This window comes from Ursus americanus, chromosome 5 (assembly GCF_024610735.1).
Source record: "Ursus americanus isolate L20-20 chromosome 5, mUrsAme1.1.p, whole genome shotgun sequence".
NCBI lineage: Eukaryota > Metazoa > Chordata > Mammalia > Carnivora > Ursidae > Ursus > Ursus americanus.
In genome coordinates, this window is record NC_142131.1 from 79,711,644 (window position 1) to 79,731,246 (window position 19,603).

General features: G+C 41.8%; 1 protein-coding gene across 1 annotated transcript; it reads left to right on the top strand.

Annotated features, from left to right (window-relative positions):
• The first annotated feature begins 10,664 nt into the window (after nt 1–10,664).
• On the top strand, nt 10,665–11,588 carry LOC123780280 (olfactory receptor 2M5-like). Its single transcript, XM_045779097.2, has one exon. It carries the CDS (start codon nt 10,665–10,667, stop codon nt 11,586–11,588), a length of 924 nt encoding a protein of 307 aa, XP_045635053.2.
• Nucleotides 11,589–19,603: the final 8,015 nt, after the last annotated feature.

A 19,603-nucleotide genomic window follows, 5' to 3' on the forward strand; every position in this document is an offset into this window, starting at 1 on the left:
TTTAGTGTTCACAAATTCCTTTAGTTTCTGGGTTTTTTTTTTTTTTTTTGGAAACTCTTTATCCCTCCTTCTATTCTGAATAACAGCCTTGGTGTATAAAGTATTCTTAGCTATATATTTTTCCCATTTAGCACATGGAATATATCAGGGAAGCCTTTTCCGACCTGCCAGGTCTCTGTGGACACATCTGCTGCCAGCCTTACATGTCTACCTTTGCAGATTAAGACCTCTTATCTGGAGCTGCTTTCAGAATTTTCCCTTTAACTTTGTAATTTGCAATTTTCACTATAGTATGTGGATGCATTGGCCTGGTTTTGTTGATTTTGAGTACAGGTCTCTGTGCCTCTTAGACTTGATTGCCTGTTTCCTTCCCCAGATTAGGGAAGTTCTGAGCTATAATTTGTTGAAGTAAACCTTCTGCCCCTTTTTCCCACTCTTCACCTTGAGAGTCCTGTAATATGGATATTATTTTGCCTTATGGAATCACTGAATTCCCAAGCTTACCTTCATGATCTAATAGTTCTCTTTTCCTCTTCTTTTCAACTTCCTTATTTTCCATCATTTGATCTTCTATATCACTTATTCACTCTTTTGCTTTGCTCATTTTTTTTCTTATGGCCTCCACTTGTGACTCCATCTTGGTAATAGCATTTTTAATTTTCAATCTGACTAGATTTTAGTTCTTTTATCTCTACTGTAAGGGATTGTGTCTTCTATGCTTTTTTTAAACCCCAGCTAGTATCTTTATAAACTTTTTATTTTATTTTATTTTTTTTAAAGATTTTATTTATTATTTGACAGAGATAGAGACAGCCAGCGAGAGAGGGAACACAAGCAGGGGGAGTGGGAGAGGAAGAAGCAGGCTCATGGCGGAGGAGCCTGATGTGGGACTCGATCCCAGAACGCCGGGATCACGCCCTGAGTCGAAGGCAGACGCTTAACTGTTGTGCCACCCAGGCGCCCCTATAACCTTTTTAAAATCAGTTTAGACACCTTACTTAAATCCTAATTAATTAAATCCCTGGCAGTGAGTACTACTTCCTGTTCTTTCTTTTGAGGTTAATTTTTCCATCACATCATTTCATCCTGACAAGAAAGAAGAGAAAATAACAGCAAAAACAACAATAATAACAACAACAACAACACATGAAAAACTAAATCTTGGGTGCTTTTGGGGCCTGCTTAGTAAAAGAAATTAGATCCCAAAATAAGAAAAAGAAAAACAACATGATTGGGAGGAAGGGCAAGATGGCAGCAGAGTAGGGGACCTCATTTCATCTGGTCCCTCGAATTTAGCTGGATAGTTATCAAGCCATTTTGAACATACAGAAATTCAACCTGAGATGTAACTAAATATATCTGGATCTCTACAAGAAGAAAAACCACTACTTTTGCAAGGTAGGAGGTGTGGAATCTTGAATCTTCAGGGGAAATATTGAAAGATAAATGGAGGTTGGGGAGCCTCCTTAAGCCAGCTACCAGAAAGTGATATAACACTGGAGTGCAAAATCGGGACCCTTAGAAATCTGCTCCAGTGAGAGACATCCCTTTCTGAAAAAGGCAAGGTGATGAGTAGGGCAGAATTCTAGGTGGATTACTGTGGTCTCAGGATCCCACGAGTCCCAGAAAGAATGGGGGAGCCTGAACTGATAGAGTGCCCTAGCAGTGAAGTGAGGAAACTGGTTATGGTCAGCAAGTCCAGAAGGGACTCTCAGCTCTGGTTGCCATAAACCATGAGGAAGATTGGTAGGGAGGCTGCTCTTTGTCTGAGTACTCTGAAAAGGATTGGAATGAGTAGGCTGTTTAACATCCCCGGGGAGTTACTAAACGGCTGTGCCATGGCTGGGCAACAGCTCTCAGGGTGGCAGTGACCCCAGGAAGGACACTAGGGCAGCACCCAGCCTGGTAGATTGCCCAGAGCAATCTTCAGTCTTTTTCCTATTTCAAATAGATTCTTATTTCCCAAATTTTTAATTCAGTTTTGACTTTTTTAGGGGTCACATTGACTTTTTGTAGATTTATGACTCATTCTAGTCTGTTTTTCACTTCTTTCAATTTTACTTTGATATACATATAAGTTTTTATTTCTTTTCAATTTTGTGATATAGTGTCTTCTAAAACACAGACCAAAATTCAGTTAGGAACAGGGAGATCACCCTGCTTTGTCCACCATGAAAAATTATAGTCTCTTTCTCCCTCCTTTTTTAAAAAAAATATTTTTATGGATCATTTTGGCTTTGTTGGCATATCTGTGGTGGCTTCTGAACACTTCAGATCTTTTCTAGGGTGCATTTTGCTTGGGTCATGATTGATATTTTGTACTCTATTCAGTTGCTTACCTATCCTTTGCTGGACAGAATGACTAGGCGGAGGAACTCACAACAAAGAAAAGAACCAGAGGCGACATCCTCTGCCATAGAGCTAATGGATATGAATATAAGCAAGATGTCAGATACAATGTTTAAACACCCCAATATTTATACCAGCAATATCCACAATTGGCAAACTGTGGAAAGAGCTGGGATGTCCACTGACAGATGAATGGATAAAGAAGATGAGCTATATGTGTACAATGGAATATTACTCACCCCTCAGAAAGGATGAATAATTACTATTTACATTGACGTGGATGGAACTGGAGGGTATTATGCTGAGAGAAATATGTCAATCAGAGAAATAAATTATCATGTGGTTTCACTCATATATGGAATATAAGAAACAGCACAGAGGACATTGGGGAAGGGAGGGAAAAGTGAATGGGAAGTCATTAGGGATTGAGAAAAGCCATGAGAGACTCTTAACCAAGGAAACAAGCTGAGGGTTGTGGAGGGGAGGTGGGTAGGGGGATTGGGTAATTGGGTGATGCGCATTAAGGAGATTATGTGATGTGATGAGCACTGGCTATTATACACAACTGATAAATTACTGAACACTACACCTGGAACTAATGATGTACCATATTTTGAGTAATTGAATTTAAATTAAAAAAGGAAAAAAAGAACTTTAAAACTCAACACCCAAAAATGAATAATCCTTAAAAATGGGCAAAAGGCATGGATAGACATTTTCCCAAAGAAGACACACAGATGATCAACAGACACACGAAAGGGTGCTCAACATCACTCATCACCAGGGAAATGCAAATCAAACCTACAATGAGATATCACATCACACCTGTCAACATGGCTGAAAGGAACAACACAAGAATTAACAGGTGTTGACAAGGATGTGGAGGAAGGGGAATCCTTTCACAGTGCTGTGGGAATGCAAACTGGTGTAGCTATTGTGAGAAATGGTATAAATATCCTAAAAAGTTAAAAACAGAGCTATTATGATCCAATTGCACTACTAGGGATTCACCCCCAAAATGCAAAGGCACACAAGCACTCTGAAATTGGTAGTAGCGTTATCTCAATAGCCAAGATATGGAAGTAGCTCAAGTGTCCATTGACTGATGAATGGATAAAGCAGTGGAATATATACACAGTGGAATATTACTCAGCCATAAAGAAGATTGAAATCTTGCCATTTGCCATGACATGGATGGAGCTAGAGAATATTTATGCTAAGTAAAATAAGTCAGCAGAGATAGATAAATGCCATATGATTTCACTCATATGTGGAATTTAAGAAACAAATGAGAAACAGAAAAAAGAGAGAGGCAAACCAAGAAACAGAGTATTAACTATAGAGGAGAAATTGAAGGTTATCAGAAAGGAAGTGGGTCAGTGATGGGTTATATAGATCATGGGGAGTAAGGAGTACTCTTTTGATGAGCACCAGATGCTATATGAAAGTTTTGAATTACTATATTGTATATCTGAAAATAATATTACACTGTATGTTAGCTAACTTGAACTTAAAACCTTTTTTAAAAATGCGGATTTAAGGTACTAAGATACCACCTTAAGCCAGTTAGAATGGCAAAAACTGACAAGGCAAGAAACAACAATTGGTGGAGAGGACGTGGAGAAAGGGGATCCCTCCTACACTGTTGGTGGGAATGCAAGTTGGTACAGCCACTCTGGAAAACAGTGTGGAGGTCCCTTAAAAAGTTAAAAATTGAGCTACCCTATGATCCAGCCATTGCACTACTGGGTATTTACCCCAAAGATACAGACATAATGAAGAGAAGGGCCATATGCACCCCAATGTTCATAGCAGCTTTGTCCACAATAGCTAAATCATGGAAGGAGCCGAGATGCCCTTCAACAGACGATTGGATTAAGAAGATGTGGTCCATATATACAATGGAATATTACTCAGCTATCAAAAAGAATGATTTCTCAACATTTGCTGCAACATGGACGGGACTGGAGGAGATAATGCTAAGTGAAATAAGTCAAGCAGAGAAAGACAATAATCATATGGTTTCTCTCATCTATGGAACATAAGAACTAGGAAGATCAGTAGGAGAAGAAAGGGATAAAGAATGGGGGGTAATCAGAAGGGGGAAAGAAGCATGAGATACTGTGGACTCTGAGAAACAGACTGAGGGCTTCAGAGGGGAGGGGTGTGGGGGAATGGGATAAGCTGGTGATGGGTGGTGGGGAGGGCACGTATTGCATGGTGCACTGGGTGTTATACACAACTAATGAATCATCTAACTTTTTATAAAAAACCAGGGATGTACTCTATGGTGACTAACATAATATAATAAAAAATATTTTAAAAAATAATAAAAATAAAAATGCTGATTTAGGTCCAGAATTGTATGAGGTGTTCTTGATGCCCCACCCATTGGCTCTAGGGATCATGGTTGCTTTGTACAACAGCAAATCTTACTACAAACACCCTGACCCTATGCCTGAATACTTTCTTTGGACAGGGTGTGGAGTTAACTGCCTACTGGGAAGACCAGTGGTGCTGGGGTATTGACATACCTGAGTACAACCTACAACCCATTTACCCAACTGTTGGTAGAGGAATGATGCAGCATTCTTGCCTCTTGCGTTGGGCTGGTGAACAACTTGCAAGCATGTGCTGCATGTGTTCTCTGAAGTCCTCAGCGGACTGAGCCCCACTTGTCCATAATAGTTACCCTGTATCAGCCTCTACCATTCGTGTGTAACTCTCTGATTTTCTCTATGTGCTTTCTGGGTCACCTCTCAAATACAATACTTGCCTAGATGCCTAGCACCAGCTATGCCAACTTAAGACAACTGGTGATGGTTGGGATGTGTAAGACTATCTTCTCTTCTGTTGATATTAATAACCTAGTAGATATTCAAAGAACTGGGCAAGAAAAGTATAAAGATGAAGAAAACTAAAAACGAAGAAAACCTTAAATTAATTCTGAAAAAAGGAAGGGCTGTTTCACAGCCAAGGGGGAGAGAAAAGCACAGAGAGATGCATTTTCTTGCATAATTCTGAATACTTTCCTGGAATATATAAGTGATAACAAGTTTGAGAAAGAAAGAGAAAATTGGTGAATCCTAGCATTTTATATCTTGCCTCTTATAGGCCAACTTCATCCTTGATAGGATACTGTTAACTTCCTCAAAGTACACAGAAGGACCACAGATGTCCAGCCCCCACTGCAGGGAGCCTGAAATTCCTCCCATCTCCTTTGGCTCAGATTTCACCTATGAGTTGGTTTATCAGATGAACTTGATGTTGGGTGAGCCAACCTCTTTTGAGCTAGATCCTCACCAACTGGGGTTAGGAATGAGCAGAAGACGAGGAACACAACACTATGCCAACTGGAGACCTCAGAGCAGTGCAAGGTAGCTGAGAAGCCATTACTGATTTGCCAAGGGAAGTGGGTAAAATGGACAGCACAGTGCATCAGGGGGAATCATCTCAAGGATGAATCTGAGCTCTTTCCTCTGATTCCTCTCTCAGAAGACATAGGTGAAATTGAAAGACAGCCAAGGGCACCCTCTAACATGGTCTTAAGGCTGGGTCACCTAATCATCCTCTCAATGCTTCTCAAGCTTTTCCAGGGCAAAATAACCACCTGCTAGATACTCCTCCATAATGTAGATTCCAGTTCCTACTTCCAAGGATGGGAAGTCAGTCAGTCACATTTATAGGTGCTGAGAGACTAAATAAAAGACAGACCATGGATGGATCATGGTGAAAATATACAACTCTGACCCACATACTGCAGGAATCTGCCCAGGAACCAACTCCCTCATCTATGATGAACAGTTCAGGAACCAGCTGCCACCGTCCAACTTGGAAGAAGTAGTTCACTAACTTTAGTAACAATCTAGGAAGCTAAACAATACTTCCTGTAGCAATAGTCCGCAAATTAACAGTTTTAGTAACAGGAAGCTTTCCTAAATTTTGTTCCTACTTCCAATTTAGGACAGACCAGAGAAATCCAAATATGTACCCCTAACTAATCCCCCTGGTTTTAGTTAGCCCCCCTCCAGCTTCCCCATGCCAACAGTCTCCAATCAGAGCAGACCTGAATCTTCTCTTTTTTCTACTCTAAAGCTTTCCCACTCCTCTATATCTCATGGAGACTCGCCAACATACAAGTGAGAGAGGCTCACTGCCTTGCTATAGCAAGCATTGAATAAATAGCCTTTTCTTTACTCATCTGGGTGGTCTTCATTTATTTTCACAGTGCTCAGTAATTATTTGTTGAATGAACAATAAATAATAATTGAATACAGAAACATATAAGACATCAATGCAGTACAATTTTTACAGAATAACTGATCAGGCTCTACTTCCTCTCGTGCATGATGATGAAACTCCCAGATTGTGCTTTAGATATTCACTCTGAACTTCAGTGGTGATCATGTTCTCTCCCAGCCCCATGGGCAGGTAAGGATAAAGACTCTGATAGAAGTGTCAGTGGATATGTCAGGGGCTATCCCATGGGTGTCTTCTTTTCTTTAGGTGTAATCTGGGGTGGTGTTTTTCAGAATGAGGGCTGTGGGGAATGAACTTTGTCCTGAATTCAATTCATTAATTTTTGCTTCTTCCTTGGTGTGGAGCTTCTATTCCCTCAGCTCATTATGAGCTGGGTAGGGTGCCATGAGACATCTGCTCTGCAGCTAGAGAGATAAACCCGGGACATGAGCTCATCATCAGTTTTACGAGAAACGGGAGAACATCTTGTGCGGTTAGTTCCATCAATTCTTATTTGGGGCCTTGGAGTTAGGAGAAGGGTGTGCGTAAGAGCCTTTCCCAGGCCACCATTTGTTCACACATTGTGCTGAGAATTAGATCTTTGCATGCTTCTTGGGTCTGGCCCATCTGTGCCAAGATTCACAGGGTGGAGCAGAAGGTGAATCCTGGTGAGCTGAATGGATTTGGGAAGTGCTGAAGGGGATGAGGGAAGACCTGACACATGAGAGACTAAACGTGACTGGGAAGTGGGAGAAGTTCATCCAACTTTAGGCTTCAGCCTATAGAGTCAGACTGGACACAGAGATACCTCCCCCCTGTCAAGAGATAAAGGTTCTTGGCATCAGAGACCAGACAGATGGTAATCTACTTTTCTTGGGCAAAACTGTATCAATGATTATCCATTCTCTAGTCTCTGGACTCAGCTCCAAAGTTGGCAGGCAGACCTCTTGGGCCCTTGCCACACATATGCCCACGCCACTCTGGTGTCTGTAGCTGTGTTCTATTCCTGCCTGTGCTTATCTTGGAATCTACCTCCCTGAACTGTGTTCTGGCTCCCTTTGCTGGCATGTCCTTGTAACTCACTATGTCCCAGAATTTTCCTATCTAGTGCCATGATCTGACTCTAGATAGCTTCTTACCACTGTCTAAGATGAGACTGGAGTTATGCTCACAGATTGCCCTATTCCAGTGCACTTTTCCCCATCAGAATCACCTGGGGTGTGGGCTTTTAAAAAGCCACATATGAGGGCTACCTGGATGGCTCAGTCCCTTAAGCGTCTGCTTTTGGCTCTGGTCATGATCTCCAGGTCCTGGGATCCAGCGCTACATTGGGCTTCCTGCACAGTGGGGAGTCTTTTTCTCCCTCCCCTGCTCCTGCTCTCTCTCTCCCCCTCAAGTAAATAAATAAAATATATTTTTTAATAAGCCATAAATGATGGGACCCTTTCCAGACCTAGTGATCCAGAACTCCAGGGATGGTACCAAGGCATCTATATGTTTTTTTCTTACTATGTTCTGTTACATATAGTAAGTACATCATTAGTTTTTGATGTAGTGTTCAACGACTCATTAGCTGCTTATAACACCTAGTGCTCATCACAACATGTGCCCTCCTCGATACCCATCACCAGGCTGCCCCATCCCTCACCCCCTCCCTTCTGTAACCATCAATTTGATTCCTGGAGTCCAGAGTCTCTAGGTTTGTCTCCCTCTCTGATTTCCCCTCCTTCAGTTTTTCCTCCCTTCCCCATTGTCCTCCACACTATTCCTTATGTCTCACATATGAGTGAAACCATATTCTAATTGCCTTTCTCTGCTTGACTTATTTCACTTAGCATAATCCTTTCCAGTTCCATCCATGTCGATGCAAATGATGGGTATTCGTACTTTCTAATGGCTAATATTCCATTGTACATAGGAACCACATCTTCTTTATCAATTCATCTATTCAAGGACATCTTGGCTACTTCCACAATTTGATTCGTGTGGCCATTGCTGCTGTGAACATTGGGTGCATCTATACTTTTTTTTTTTTAATCTGAAACAGATTTCCAGATGTCCTAAGGACAAAAGCATGACTAACCCCAGTTGTGACTGTGGGAGGTCTGGAATGTCATTTTTTTCTCCTTTCTTTCTGATCATAATCATCCTCCAATCACGAACTATTTCAATAGTCTTTGGTCCTCTTTGATCATCTTTTCTGTTTCTATTAAGAAAAATATTTGAATTCTGCCTGTGACATTACACAATTCAGAAGCCACATATTTCCACAAAGCATCCCCAGGAGTCCCACCATTTGTGGAGTGAGGACTGGCTGTTCCTTCCTTTGTAAATTCAGTGAGTGTGTCTTAGAACATTCAGTAGTTCTAACCAGGTTCGCACTCACCTAGGTTTGACACTATGGGAGGTAATTGATATACAAGTGGCTGACAGGCATTTCCCAGTCTCTTCTCTACTGTCCAAGCAGCAGAGTGGTGGGTGGTTGAGATATGTCCTGACAGGCATCAGGAGATTCTTTTTTTTTTTAAGATTTTATCTGTTTATTTGACAGAGAGAGAGACAGCCAGCAAGAGAGGGAACACAAGCAGCGGGAGTGGGAGACGAAGAAGCAGGCTCCCAGCAGAGGAGCCTAATGTGGGGCTCAATCCCAGGACTCTGGGATCACGCCTTGAGCCAAAGGCAGACACTTAATGACTGAGCCACCCAGACATCCTGGCATCAGGAGATACTAATGATACATTTAGTGTCAACATTTAGCTCTGTTGCAGCACCTGTATTTGGGAAACTTGACTAAAATCTATTTTAAAAAATGAAAGAAAGAAAATCAATAAATAAAATAAAAATCTCTTCCCAACCTAGAAAACCTCTCAACAAAGACACAAGAGAAAGGAAACAGTTTTATTTATTTATTTATTTATTTATTTATTTATTTATTTATTTATTTATTATTTATCTATCTATTTAAATTTTATTTATTTATTTGAGACTGATAGAAAATGAACAAAGGAGGGGAAGGGCAGAGGGAGAGTGAGAAGCAGATTCCCCACTGAGCAGGGAGCCTGATGCAGGGCTTGGTTCCAGGACCCTAGGATCATGACCTGAGCCAAAGGCAGATGCTCAACTGATTGAGCCACCCAGGCACCCAACACTTTTATTTTTGAACAAGTATTAAACTAGAGGGTGATGGGCATCACAGGTAATCTGTTTAAAGCCTGCACAACAGAAGGAATCTCATTCGTTTATAGTCAGGCAGTGACAAACCATTACATATATGCTTTCGAGATAAACAAGAACTAGTCTTCAAGTTAGGAGGACTTGACAATATCATTTGTCACACAGTTCATTCAGCAGGTAGTGGGTGTGGCAGTCTGTGTTAGTTGATTGGCTTTATCGAAAGGGGGGGGAAACTTCTCACAGTTTATGAGCAGAGGTAGTTTGGCCACTTAGAGCAAGGTGCCTGATGATGTTAGGGTCTTCCTCTGCCACAGAGCCTGGGAGATAAGGGTGCTACCTTCCTTGATGATTCCATTTCAAGGAGATGGATCCTAGGTCTTTGAAAAAGACACTCCTGGGTCAGAGCGGGCCAGAAGCTTACTTAGCTTTTAAAAGGTTTAGACACCTTGGAGAAACAAGGAACTTACAATGATAAGTTTTCTAAAGCAAATGCTCTGAGAAAAGAGGGGAGAGTCACTTCTCTTCTTAAAAATTTGGATTTGTCTTTGCACCTCTCACCCCTTTATCTCCTCCTTTCTCTTTCTTGTCCCCCAGTACTTCACCACCCTCTTAAATCTGTGTCCTACTTTCACAGCTCATCACCTGCCATTTACACCCTTTCTCTCCATCCCTTGCATTCTCTGGCTCCCTGGTGTTTTAGAGAAGTAAGGATCAAATCATGCTGGTAACTATCTGAGGGTAGCTGAGAAACAAATGGATTTTCACTGCAGGAGTAATGGGTGGGGCCATGTCAGAGGCCTGGGCTCTATCTTTTAGGAGAAACAGGATATGGGTGTTTGGAGATGCTAGGTGAGTAGTTTCTTCATTGGTTTGCTCTTTTGTTTGTTCTCAGGGTCTCGGCCATGGAGCTCTGGAACCATACCTCCCTATCAGACTTCATCCTTTTGGGCCTGTTTGGCTACTCAACATATGATTTATTCCTTTTTTCCCTTGTCCTTCTGGCCTCTGCTGTGGCCCTACTTGGAAATATCCTCTTCCTCGTGCTCATCCAGGCCAACAGGCACCTGCACACCCCAATGTACTTTTTCCTCAGCCAGCTCTCCATCATGGACCTGATTGCGATGAGCACAGTGGTGCCCAAGATGGCAGTCAATCTCCTGTCAGGAAGTAAGTCCATATCTTGGGGTGCCTGTGCTACCCAGATCTTCCTAGTGGTCATGGTCGGAGGAGCAGAGTGCTTCCTCTTGGCAGTCATGGCCTATGACCGATATGCGGCAGTCTGCCACCCCCTGCGGTATCCTGTGCTCATGAACTGGAAGGCTTGCTCTCTCCTGACCATGGCATCCTGGATGGTTGGTGTGTCCGACAGTGTGATTGACGTGAGCGTGGTCTTCAGTTTCCCTTACTGCGGCTCTCTGGAGGTGGACCACTTCTTCTGTGAGGTCCCTGCCCTGCTGCGTCTCTCCTGTGCTGACACCTCATTCTTTGAGGATCTCATCTATGCTTGCTGTGTGCTCATGCTGCTGTTGCCCCTTGTGGTCATAGTGGCTTCCTATACCCGGGTCCTCACAGCTGTCATTAGGATGCCCTCCACAGAGGGCAAACAGAAGGCTCTGACCACTTGCTCCTCCCACCTGGCTGTCGTGAGCCTATACTATGGAGGAGGCATGTTTAGCTACATGCAGCGGGCCTCCAGTAGGACACCAGTGGGAGATCGAGCCACCTCCATCTTCTACACCATCCTCACTCCAATGCTCAACCCACTCATTTACAGCCTGAGGAACAGGGAGGTAAAAAGGGCCCTGAGGAAGATTCTGGATAGATGAGGAGTGTAGGCATGCCTGCCCTTCTGAGGTTTCCTGTCTTGGTCTGCCCCTTCCTCTGCAAGCTCAGGCTCTCTTTTGGCTCCTCTTCTTCCTCTGTGCTCATTGGGCCTCTCTGGCTGTTTGGGGCAAGGCTGTGAGCTAAGTAATCAGAAAATCATTTGGATGGAAGATGTCAGGGTAACAGATGGTACATGACAAGTTACATAATGAATCTTTCCCCACACTGAGCCACAACGATTTCCATGGAATGAAGGCCCATAGATGCATTAGTTCCATTCTCCCTACTTTATTCTGAGTTGTATGTTGAAAGTGAGTGAGGAGGGGGAACCAATTCAGAACTCATTTGTGCACTGAAATGTGGTACATGATGCTAGAGTCTGGCATAGAGGAGCTGTGATACTTTGGGCAAGGTTGTTTCTCTCTCTGGTCTTCCCTTTGTGATCTGTACCATCATAGCTACAAGTAAAGTAAGTCCAACGTTTCTGACACGAATTACTTACTAATTATGAACTACTTCCTGGAATACAAACTCATGTCCATGTATCTTATATTATTAAGCAACATAAAGATTTTTGTGCCTTCTTGCAATTGTGCTTTACATACAAGTATTAAAGTATAAAATCTCAGAGAAAAATGGCCAGAATATTTTGTAGTCTACCACCTATGCTGACAGCACCACACTTCAGAAATTACAGAGGATACCAACATGTTATTACATGCAAAGGAGGTAATTTGGGATCAGATTGATTTTTGATCATTGAGAGTACAGGTGGAACAGGAGTGATGTGTAAGAGGACTCTGGCAGGAACTGGTTTCTATAGTTTCCAACACAGGGTCTCTGGAGACATTTGGGAAATAGTCTCTTAACCATGTCTTCTGCAAAGATCTTCATCTATTTTTTTTATTTTAGTATTTTTTATTTATTTGAGACAGAGCGAGAAAGAGCACAAGCAGAGGGCATGGCCGGCAGAGGGAGAGGGAGAAGCAGACTGCCACTGAGCAGGGAGCCTGATGTGGGATCAATCCCAGGATACTGGGATCATGACCTGAGCCGAAGGCAGAGACTAAAGTGACTGCGCCACCCAGGAACCCCTGCAATGATTTTCTTGAACACACTGGACTAAATATATCCCCACCATTACTCATTCACACTACTCTCAAGAGACCTGCATTGACTTCCTAAGAGTCCATGGAGGATGTAGGCACTATGTGAGGGTGCACATAGAATGTGAGGGAGAGGGCAAGATCCTGTCCTGGGGGAGTCTGCCACAGATACTATGTGTTCCAGGCACAGGGGACAGTCTTCTTGAGCAGAGAGATCCAGGAATAAAGCTAAAGAGAACTGACCAGAGGCCCTAGGCCCACATTGCCTAGGGTCTAGTAGGTCACTGTAAGATGGACAGACTTTGAGCAGAGGGGAGATATGATCCACCCTAAGGTTTCATAGAACTACTGTGGCTGTTTTGTAAGGTCCATTGTGATGGTCATGTAATAAGTCAGGTGAGAAATGATGGCACTTGGACCAGGATAGACATAAAGGAGGTTGCAGAAGTTGACAGGTTTCAAATATAATTTGAAGGTCAAGCCCATAGAACTTTGTGCCTTATTGGAGCTGAAGATATTGTTAGTTCACAAGGTTGTATGAGGGATAAAATGAGAAATGACATTTAACTTGTTTGGCACTCTGAGCTCTTTGTTAGTTGCTTTAATTAAAATGCGCATGTGCGTCAGTAATTAACCCTTTTCCTAAAATGATTTACAACTGTATGCCATTTTAAGGAAGCATTTTTTCAAGTAATTGTCTAACTTCAAATGCATTACAGAGTGTATGTGTAAGAGACCATTGTACGTGTTGCCCAACGTTTATTCCTGCACCTTCCCTTGGTCCTGTCTAGGTTGGGGACGCCTCAGTGCAGCTCCACATGGAGCACTGCCCACCTCTCCAGGTCCACCCAGAATTTCAACATCATTCCCATTTTCAAGGAGGTGAAACCCCACAGCCCCACAGCCCCCTCCTCAGGATCCAAGACTGTGCAGCCTGGGCTTCTCCATCCTCCATATTGTTCACAACCATAAATCTCCTGTGGCACTCGGAGAGCCACTTCACCACCCCAGATTAATTCCCACATCCTTGGGGGTTTCAGAGGAGGAGATAGGCACGTGGGCATCACTGGGTGCCCCAGGCCCAAGAAGAGCCTTCCAGCATGCCTGCCAGACAGATGGCACAGGAGGGTGAAGCAGCTGGTGCTTGTGGGCTGCCCATCTCCTGGAAGCTCAGGAACTTCTTCTTCAATGCCACAGCTATACATGGGTAGGAATTCTTCCAGCAGGAGTTGCCCTCCTGCCTGACTGTGAAGGTCAACCAGGGCAGGGCAGGGACACCAGAAAGGCACCTCCTCCATGGCGCCAGAGCTCAGCCCTTTGCACAAGGGTCTGGGGACTTCGAGCTCTGCTGTCCTCCACTGGAATTGAGGCTACAGCTTTGCCAAAGTGTGGTAGCCATAGAGGCGGAGAGGTTTGTGCATTTAACTATGGGAGATTAGGGGTGATTAGTGCATCGAGTGTCTTCCAGGTTCCAAGTACCATAGGAAATGCCCCAATATCCATGGTCTACCTGCTGTGGCATCTATCTCAGCTGTGGAGAACTGATGACCAGGGTACGGGAGCAGCATGAGTTACCATTTTCTCCTATCCCGTTTCCTTTTCTCCTGGTGTTCCAAGAAGACTTCTTGTCCCCATTCTCCTATTACCCTTGGTGGTTTTGCAGTTTGAATGTGGTATACCTGGGTGTTTTTTGTTTGATTGGTTTTAGTTGTTTGCACTTACTCTGTGTGGTGCTCTCTAACCCTCCCTGATGGCTGTTTGTTTTGCTGTCTGACACTAATTTGGGGTAATTCTCCTGTCATTACTGCCTCAGTTGTTTCTTCTGTTCTTGTCTCTCTTTTCCTGCTGGTATTCACCTTACACACTTGTTACACCTTTACAGTTGTTCCACAATCCTTGGATATTCTGTTCCTTTATTCCCTAATTTTTTCTCTTTGCTTTTCAGTTTTCAAAGTTTCTCTTGTCATATCCTCAGGTTCAGAGATTCTTTCTCCATCAGTGTCCAGTCTTCCAATGAGACCATCGAACGCATTCTTCCTTTCTTCTAGTGTGCTTGAACTCTAGCGTTCTTCTTTATTCTTAGAATTTCCAACTCTCTGTTTATTTTCCATGTCTTCTTGCATGTTGTCTATATTTTTAGTTAAAGCCCTTATAATATTTTTTGATTCAATTAGCCAACATATAGTACATCATGTGTTTCAGATGTAGAGTTCAATTATTCATCAGTTGCATATGACACCCAGTGCTCATCACATAATGTGCCCTCCTTAATGCTCACCACCCAGTGTCCCCTTCCACCCACTCAACTCCCCTCCAAACCCTCAGTTTGTTTCCTATAGTTAAGAGTCTCTCATAGTTTTTCTCCTTTTCTTATGATTTCCCATTCAGTTTTCCTTCCCTTCCCTTGTGGTCCTCCATGCTATTCCTTATATTCCATGTATGAGTGAAACCATATGATAATTGTCTTTCTCTGATTGCCTAGTTTCATTCAGCAGAACACCCTACAGTTGCATCCATGTCGATGTAAATGGTAAGTATTCATCCTTTCTGATGGCTGAGAAATATTACACACACACACACACACACACACACACACACACACACACACACCCCACATCTTCTTTATCCACTCATCTGTCGATGGACATCTGGGCTTCTTCCAGAGTTTGGCTATTGTGGACATTGCTGCTATAAAATTTGGGGTGCAGGTGTCCCTTCAGATCACTAACATTTGTATCTTTGGGGGAAAATACCCAGTAGTGCAATGGCTGGATCATTGGGTAGCTCAATTTTTAACTTTTGAAGGGACCTCCACACTGTTTTCCAGAGTGGCTGTACCAATTTGCATTCCCACCAACAATGTAAGAGGGATCCCCTTTCTCCACATCCTCTCCAACAATTGTTTCCTGTCTTGAAATTTCTGCCATTCTAACTGACATAAGGTGTTATCTTAGTGTGGTTTTGATTTGAATTTCCCTGATGGCTGATGATTTTGAACATTTTTTCAACTGTCTGTTACCACTCATATGTCTTCATTAGAAAAGTGTCTGTTCATATCTTCTGCCCATTTTATGATTCATTTATTTGTTTCTCATGTATTGAGTTAGAGAAGTTCCTTGTAGATCTTGGATACCAGTCTTTTATCTGTAGTATCATTTGCAAATATCTTCTCCCATTCCGTGGGCTGCCTCTTAGTTTTTTTGACTGTTTCCTTGGCTGTACAGAAGCTTTTTATTTTGATGAAGTCCCACAAGTTCATTTTTTCATTTTTTTATTTTGCCTTTGGAGATGTGTCATGAAAAAGTTGCTGTGGCCGATGTCAAAGAGGTGTTGCCTATGTTCTCCTCTAGGATTTTGATGGATTCCTGTCTCGCATCGAGGTCATTCATCCATTTGGAGTCTATCTTTGTGTATGGTGTGAGAGAGTGGTCAAGTTTCATTCTTTTGCATGTAGCTGTCCAATTTTCCCAGCATCATTTATTGAAAAGACTGTCTTTTTTCCACTGGATGTTTTTTCCTGCTTTATCAAAGATTAGTTGCCCAAAGAGCCGAGGATCCATTTCTAGGTTCTCTTTTCTTTTTTTATATAATAATATTTTTTTATTATATTATGTTAGTCACCGTACAGTACATCCCTGGTTTTGATGCAAAGTTCCATGGTTCATTAGTTGCGTATAACACCCAGTGCACCATGCAATACATGCTCTCCTTACTACCCATCATCAGCCTATCCCATTCCCCCATCCCCCTCCCCTCTGAAGCCCTCAGTTTGTTTCTCAGAGTCCATAGTCTCTCATGCTTCATTCCCCCTTCTGATTACCTCCCCCATTCTTTATCCCTTTCTTCTCCTACTGACCTTCCTAGTTCTTTTGTAACATAGAAGAGAGAAACCATATAATAATTGTCTTTCACTGCTTGACTTATTTCACTTAGCATAATCTCCTCCAGTGCCGTCAATGTTGCAGCAAATGTTGTGTAATCATTCTTTCTGATAGCTGAGTAATATTCCATTGTATATATGGACCACATCTTCTTAATCCAGTCATCTGTTGAAGGCCATCTCAGCTCCTTCCACAATTTAGCTATTGTGGAAAATGCTGCTATGAACATTGGGGTGCTTTATGGACCTTCTCTTCACTATGTCTGTATCACTGGGGTAAATACCCAGTAGTGCAATGGCTGGATCATAGGGTAGCTCAATTTTTAACTTTTTAAGGGAGCTCCACACTGTTTTCCAGAGTGGCTGTACCAACTGCATTCCAACCAAAAATGTAGGAGGGATCCCCTTTCTCTGCATCCTCTCCAAAAATTGTTGTTTCTTGCCTTGACAATTTTTGCATTCTAACTGGCGTAAGGTGGTATCTCAGTGTGGTTTTGATTTGAATTTCCTGATGGCTAATGATTTTGAACATTTTTTCATGTGTCTGTTAGCCATTTGTATGTCTTCATTAGAAACGTGTCTGTTCATATATTTTCTCATTTTATGATTTGTTTATTTGTTTCTTATGTATTGAGTTTGAGAAGTTCTTTGTAGATCTTGGATATCAGTCTTTTATCTGTAGTGTCATTCGCAAAAATCTTTCCCATTCCGTGGGATGCCTCTTAGTTTTTTTGACTGTTTCCTTGGCTATGCAGAAGATTTTTCTCTTGATGAAGTCCCAGAAGTTCATTTTTTCTTTTGTTTCTCTTGCCTTTAGAGAAGTGTCATGAAAAAGGTTGCTGTGACCGATGTTGTAGAGGTTGCTGCTTATACTCGCCTCTAGGATTTTGATGGAATCCTGTCTCACATCGAGGTCTTTCATCCATTTGGAGTTTATCTTCGTGTATGGTGTGGGAGAGTGGTCAAGTTTCATTCTTTTGCATGTAGCTGTCCAGTTTTCCCAGCACCATTTATTGAAGACACTGTCTTTTTTCCACTGGATCTTTTTTCCTGCTTTATCAAAATTAGTTGCCCAAAGAGCCAAGGGTCCATATCTGGGTTCTCTATTCTGTTTCATTGGTCTATGTGTCTGTTTTTGTGCCAGTACCATGTCGTCTTTGTGATCACAGCTTTGTAGTCCAACTTGAAATCCGGCATTGTGATGCCCCCAGCTTTCTTTTTCCTTTTCAACAATTCCTTGGCGATTCGGCGCCTTTTCTGGTTCCACACAAATTTAAGGGTATTTGTTCCAGGTCTTTGAAAAATGTCATTGGCATTTTGATTGGGATAGCATTGAAAGTGTAGATTGCTCTGGGTAGCATGGACATTTTAACCTTGTTAATTCTTCCGATCCATGAGCATGGAATATTTTTCCATCTTTTTCTGTCTTCTTCAATGTCTTTCAAGAGTGATTTGTAGTTTCTAGAATATAGATCCCTTATATCTCTGGTTAAGTTAATTCTGAGATAAGGTATGATTTTTGGTGCTATTTTAAAAGGGATGGATTCCTTAATTTCTCTTTCTTCACTCTCATTGTTTGTATATGGAAACGCAACTGATTTCTGAGTATTGATTTTGTATCCTGCGATATTACTGAATTGCTCTATATCTTCTAATAGTTTGGGGGTGGATTCTTTTGGGTTTTCCATATACAGTATCATATCATCTGTGAAGAGAGACGGTTTGACTTCTTTGTCGGTTTGGATAACTTTTATCCCTTTTTGTTGTCCAATTGCTGTTGCAAGGACTTCTAGTACTATGTTGAATAATAGTGGCAAGAGTGGGCATCCTTGTGTTCCTGATCTTAAGGGAAAGGCTTCCAGCTTTTCCCCATTGAGAATGATATTTGCTGTAGGCTTTTCATAGATGGTTTTTATGAGATTGAGGAATGTACCCTCTATCCCTACACTCTGAAGGGTTTTAATCAGGTAGAATGCTGTATTTTGTCAAATGCTTTTTCTGCATATATTAAGAGGATCATATGATTCTTGACTTTTTTCTTGTTGATATAAACTATCTCACTGATAAATTTGCAAATGTTGAAACATCCTTGCATCCTAGGTATATCCCACTTGGTCATGATGGATAATCCTTTTAATGTATTGTTGGATCCTATTAGCTAGGATTTGGTTGAGAATTTTGGCATCCATATTCATGAGGGATATTCCTCTGTAATTTTCCTTTTTAATGGGGTCTTTGCTGGTTTGGGGATCAAGGTAATACTGGTCTCATAGAATGAATTTAGTAGTTTTCTTTCTGTTTCAATTTTTTGAAATAGCTTTAAGACAATAGGTGCTATTTCTTCTTTGAATATTTGGTAGAATTCCCTGGAGAATCCATCAGGCCCTGGAGTTTTGTTTTTTGGAAGGTTTTTAATCACTTCTTCAATCTCTTCATAATTAATTGGTCTGATTAAAAAATCAATTTCTTCCTGTTTCAATCTTGGTAGTTTATAGGTTTCCTGGAAGGCCTCCATCTCTTCCAGGTTGCTTAATTTATTGGCATAAAGCTGTTGATAAAAGTTTCTAATGATCCTTCCTATTTCATTGGTGTTGGTTGTGACCTCTCCCTTTTCATTCATAATTTTATTAATTTGGGTCCTTTCTCTATTCTTTTGGATAACTCATGCCAGTGGCTTATCAATTTTATTTATTCTTTCAAAGAAGTAGCCTCTAGTTCTGTTGATCTGCTCTACTGTACTCCTGGTTTCTAATTCATCGATCTCTGCTCTAATCTTGATCAACTGCTTTCACATGTGTGGATTAGGCCTGTTCTTCTGTTGCTATTCCTGCTTCTTGAGGTGAGAATATAAAAACTGAATTTTAGATTTTTCTATTCTTTTGAGTCAGGCTTGGATGGCTATGTATTTTCCCCAAGGAACACTTTTGCAGTGTCCCATAGGTTTTGTACCATTGTGTTTTCATTCTCATTCATCTCCATAAATTGTTTAAATTGATTTTTGATTTCCTGGTTTATCGAATCATTCTTGAGC

Bases quoted from the DNA above. Each gene is read 5' to 3' on its own strand.
- LOC123780280 (XM_045779097.2), top strand. From the start codon at position 10,665: ATGGAGCTCTGGAACCATACCTCCCTATCAGACTTCATCCTTTTGGGC.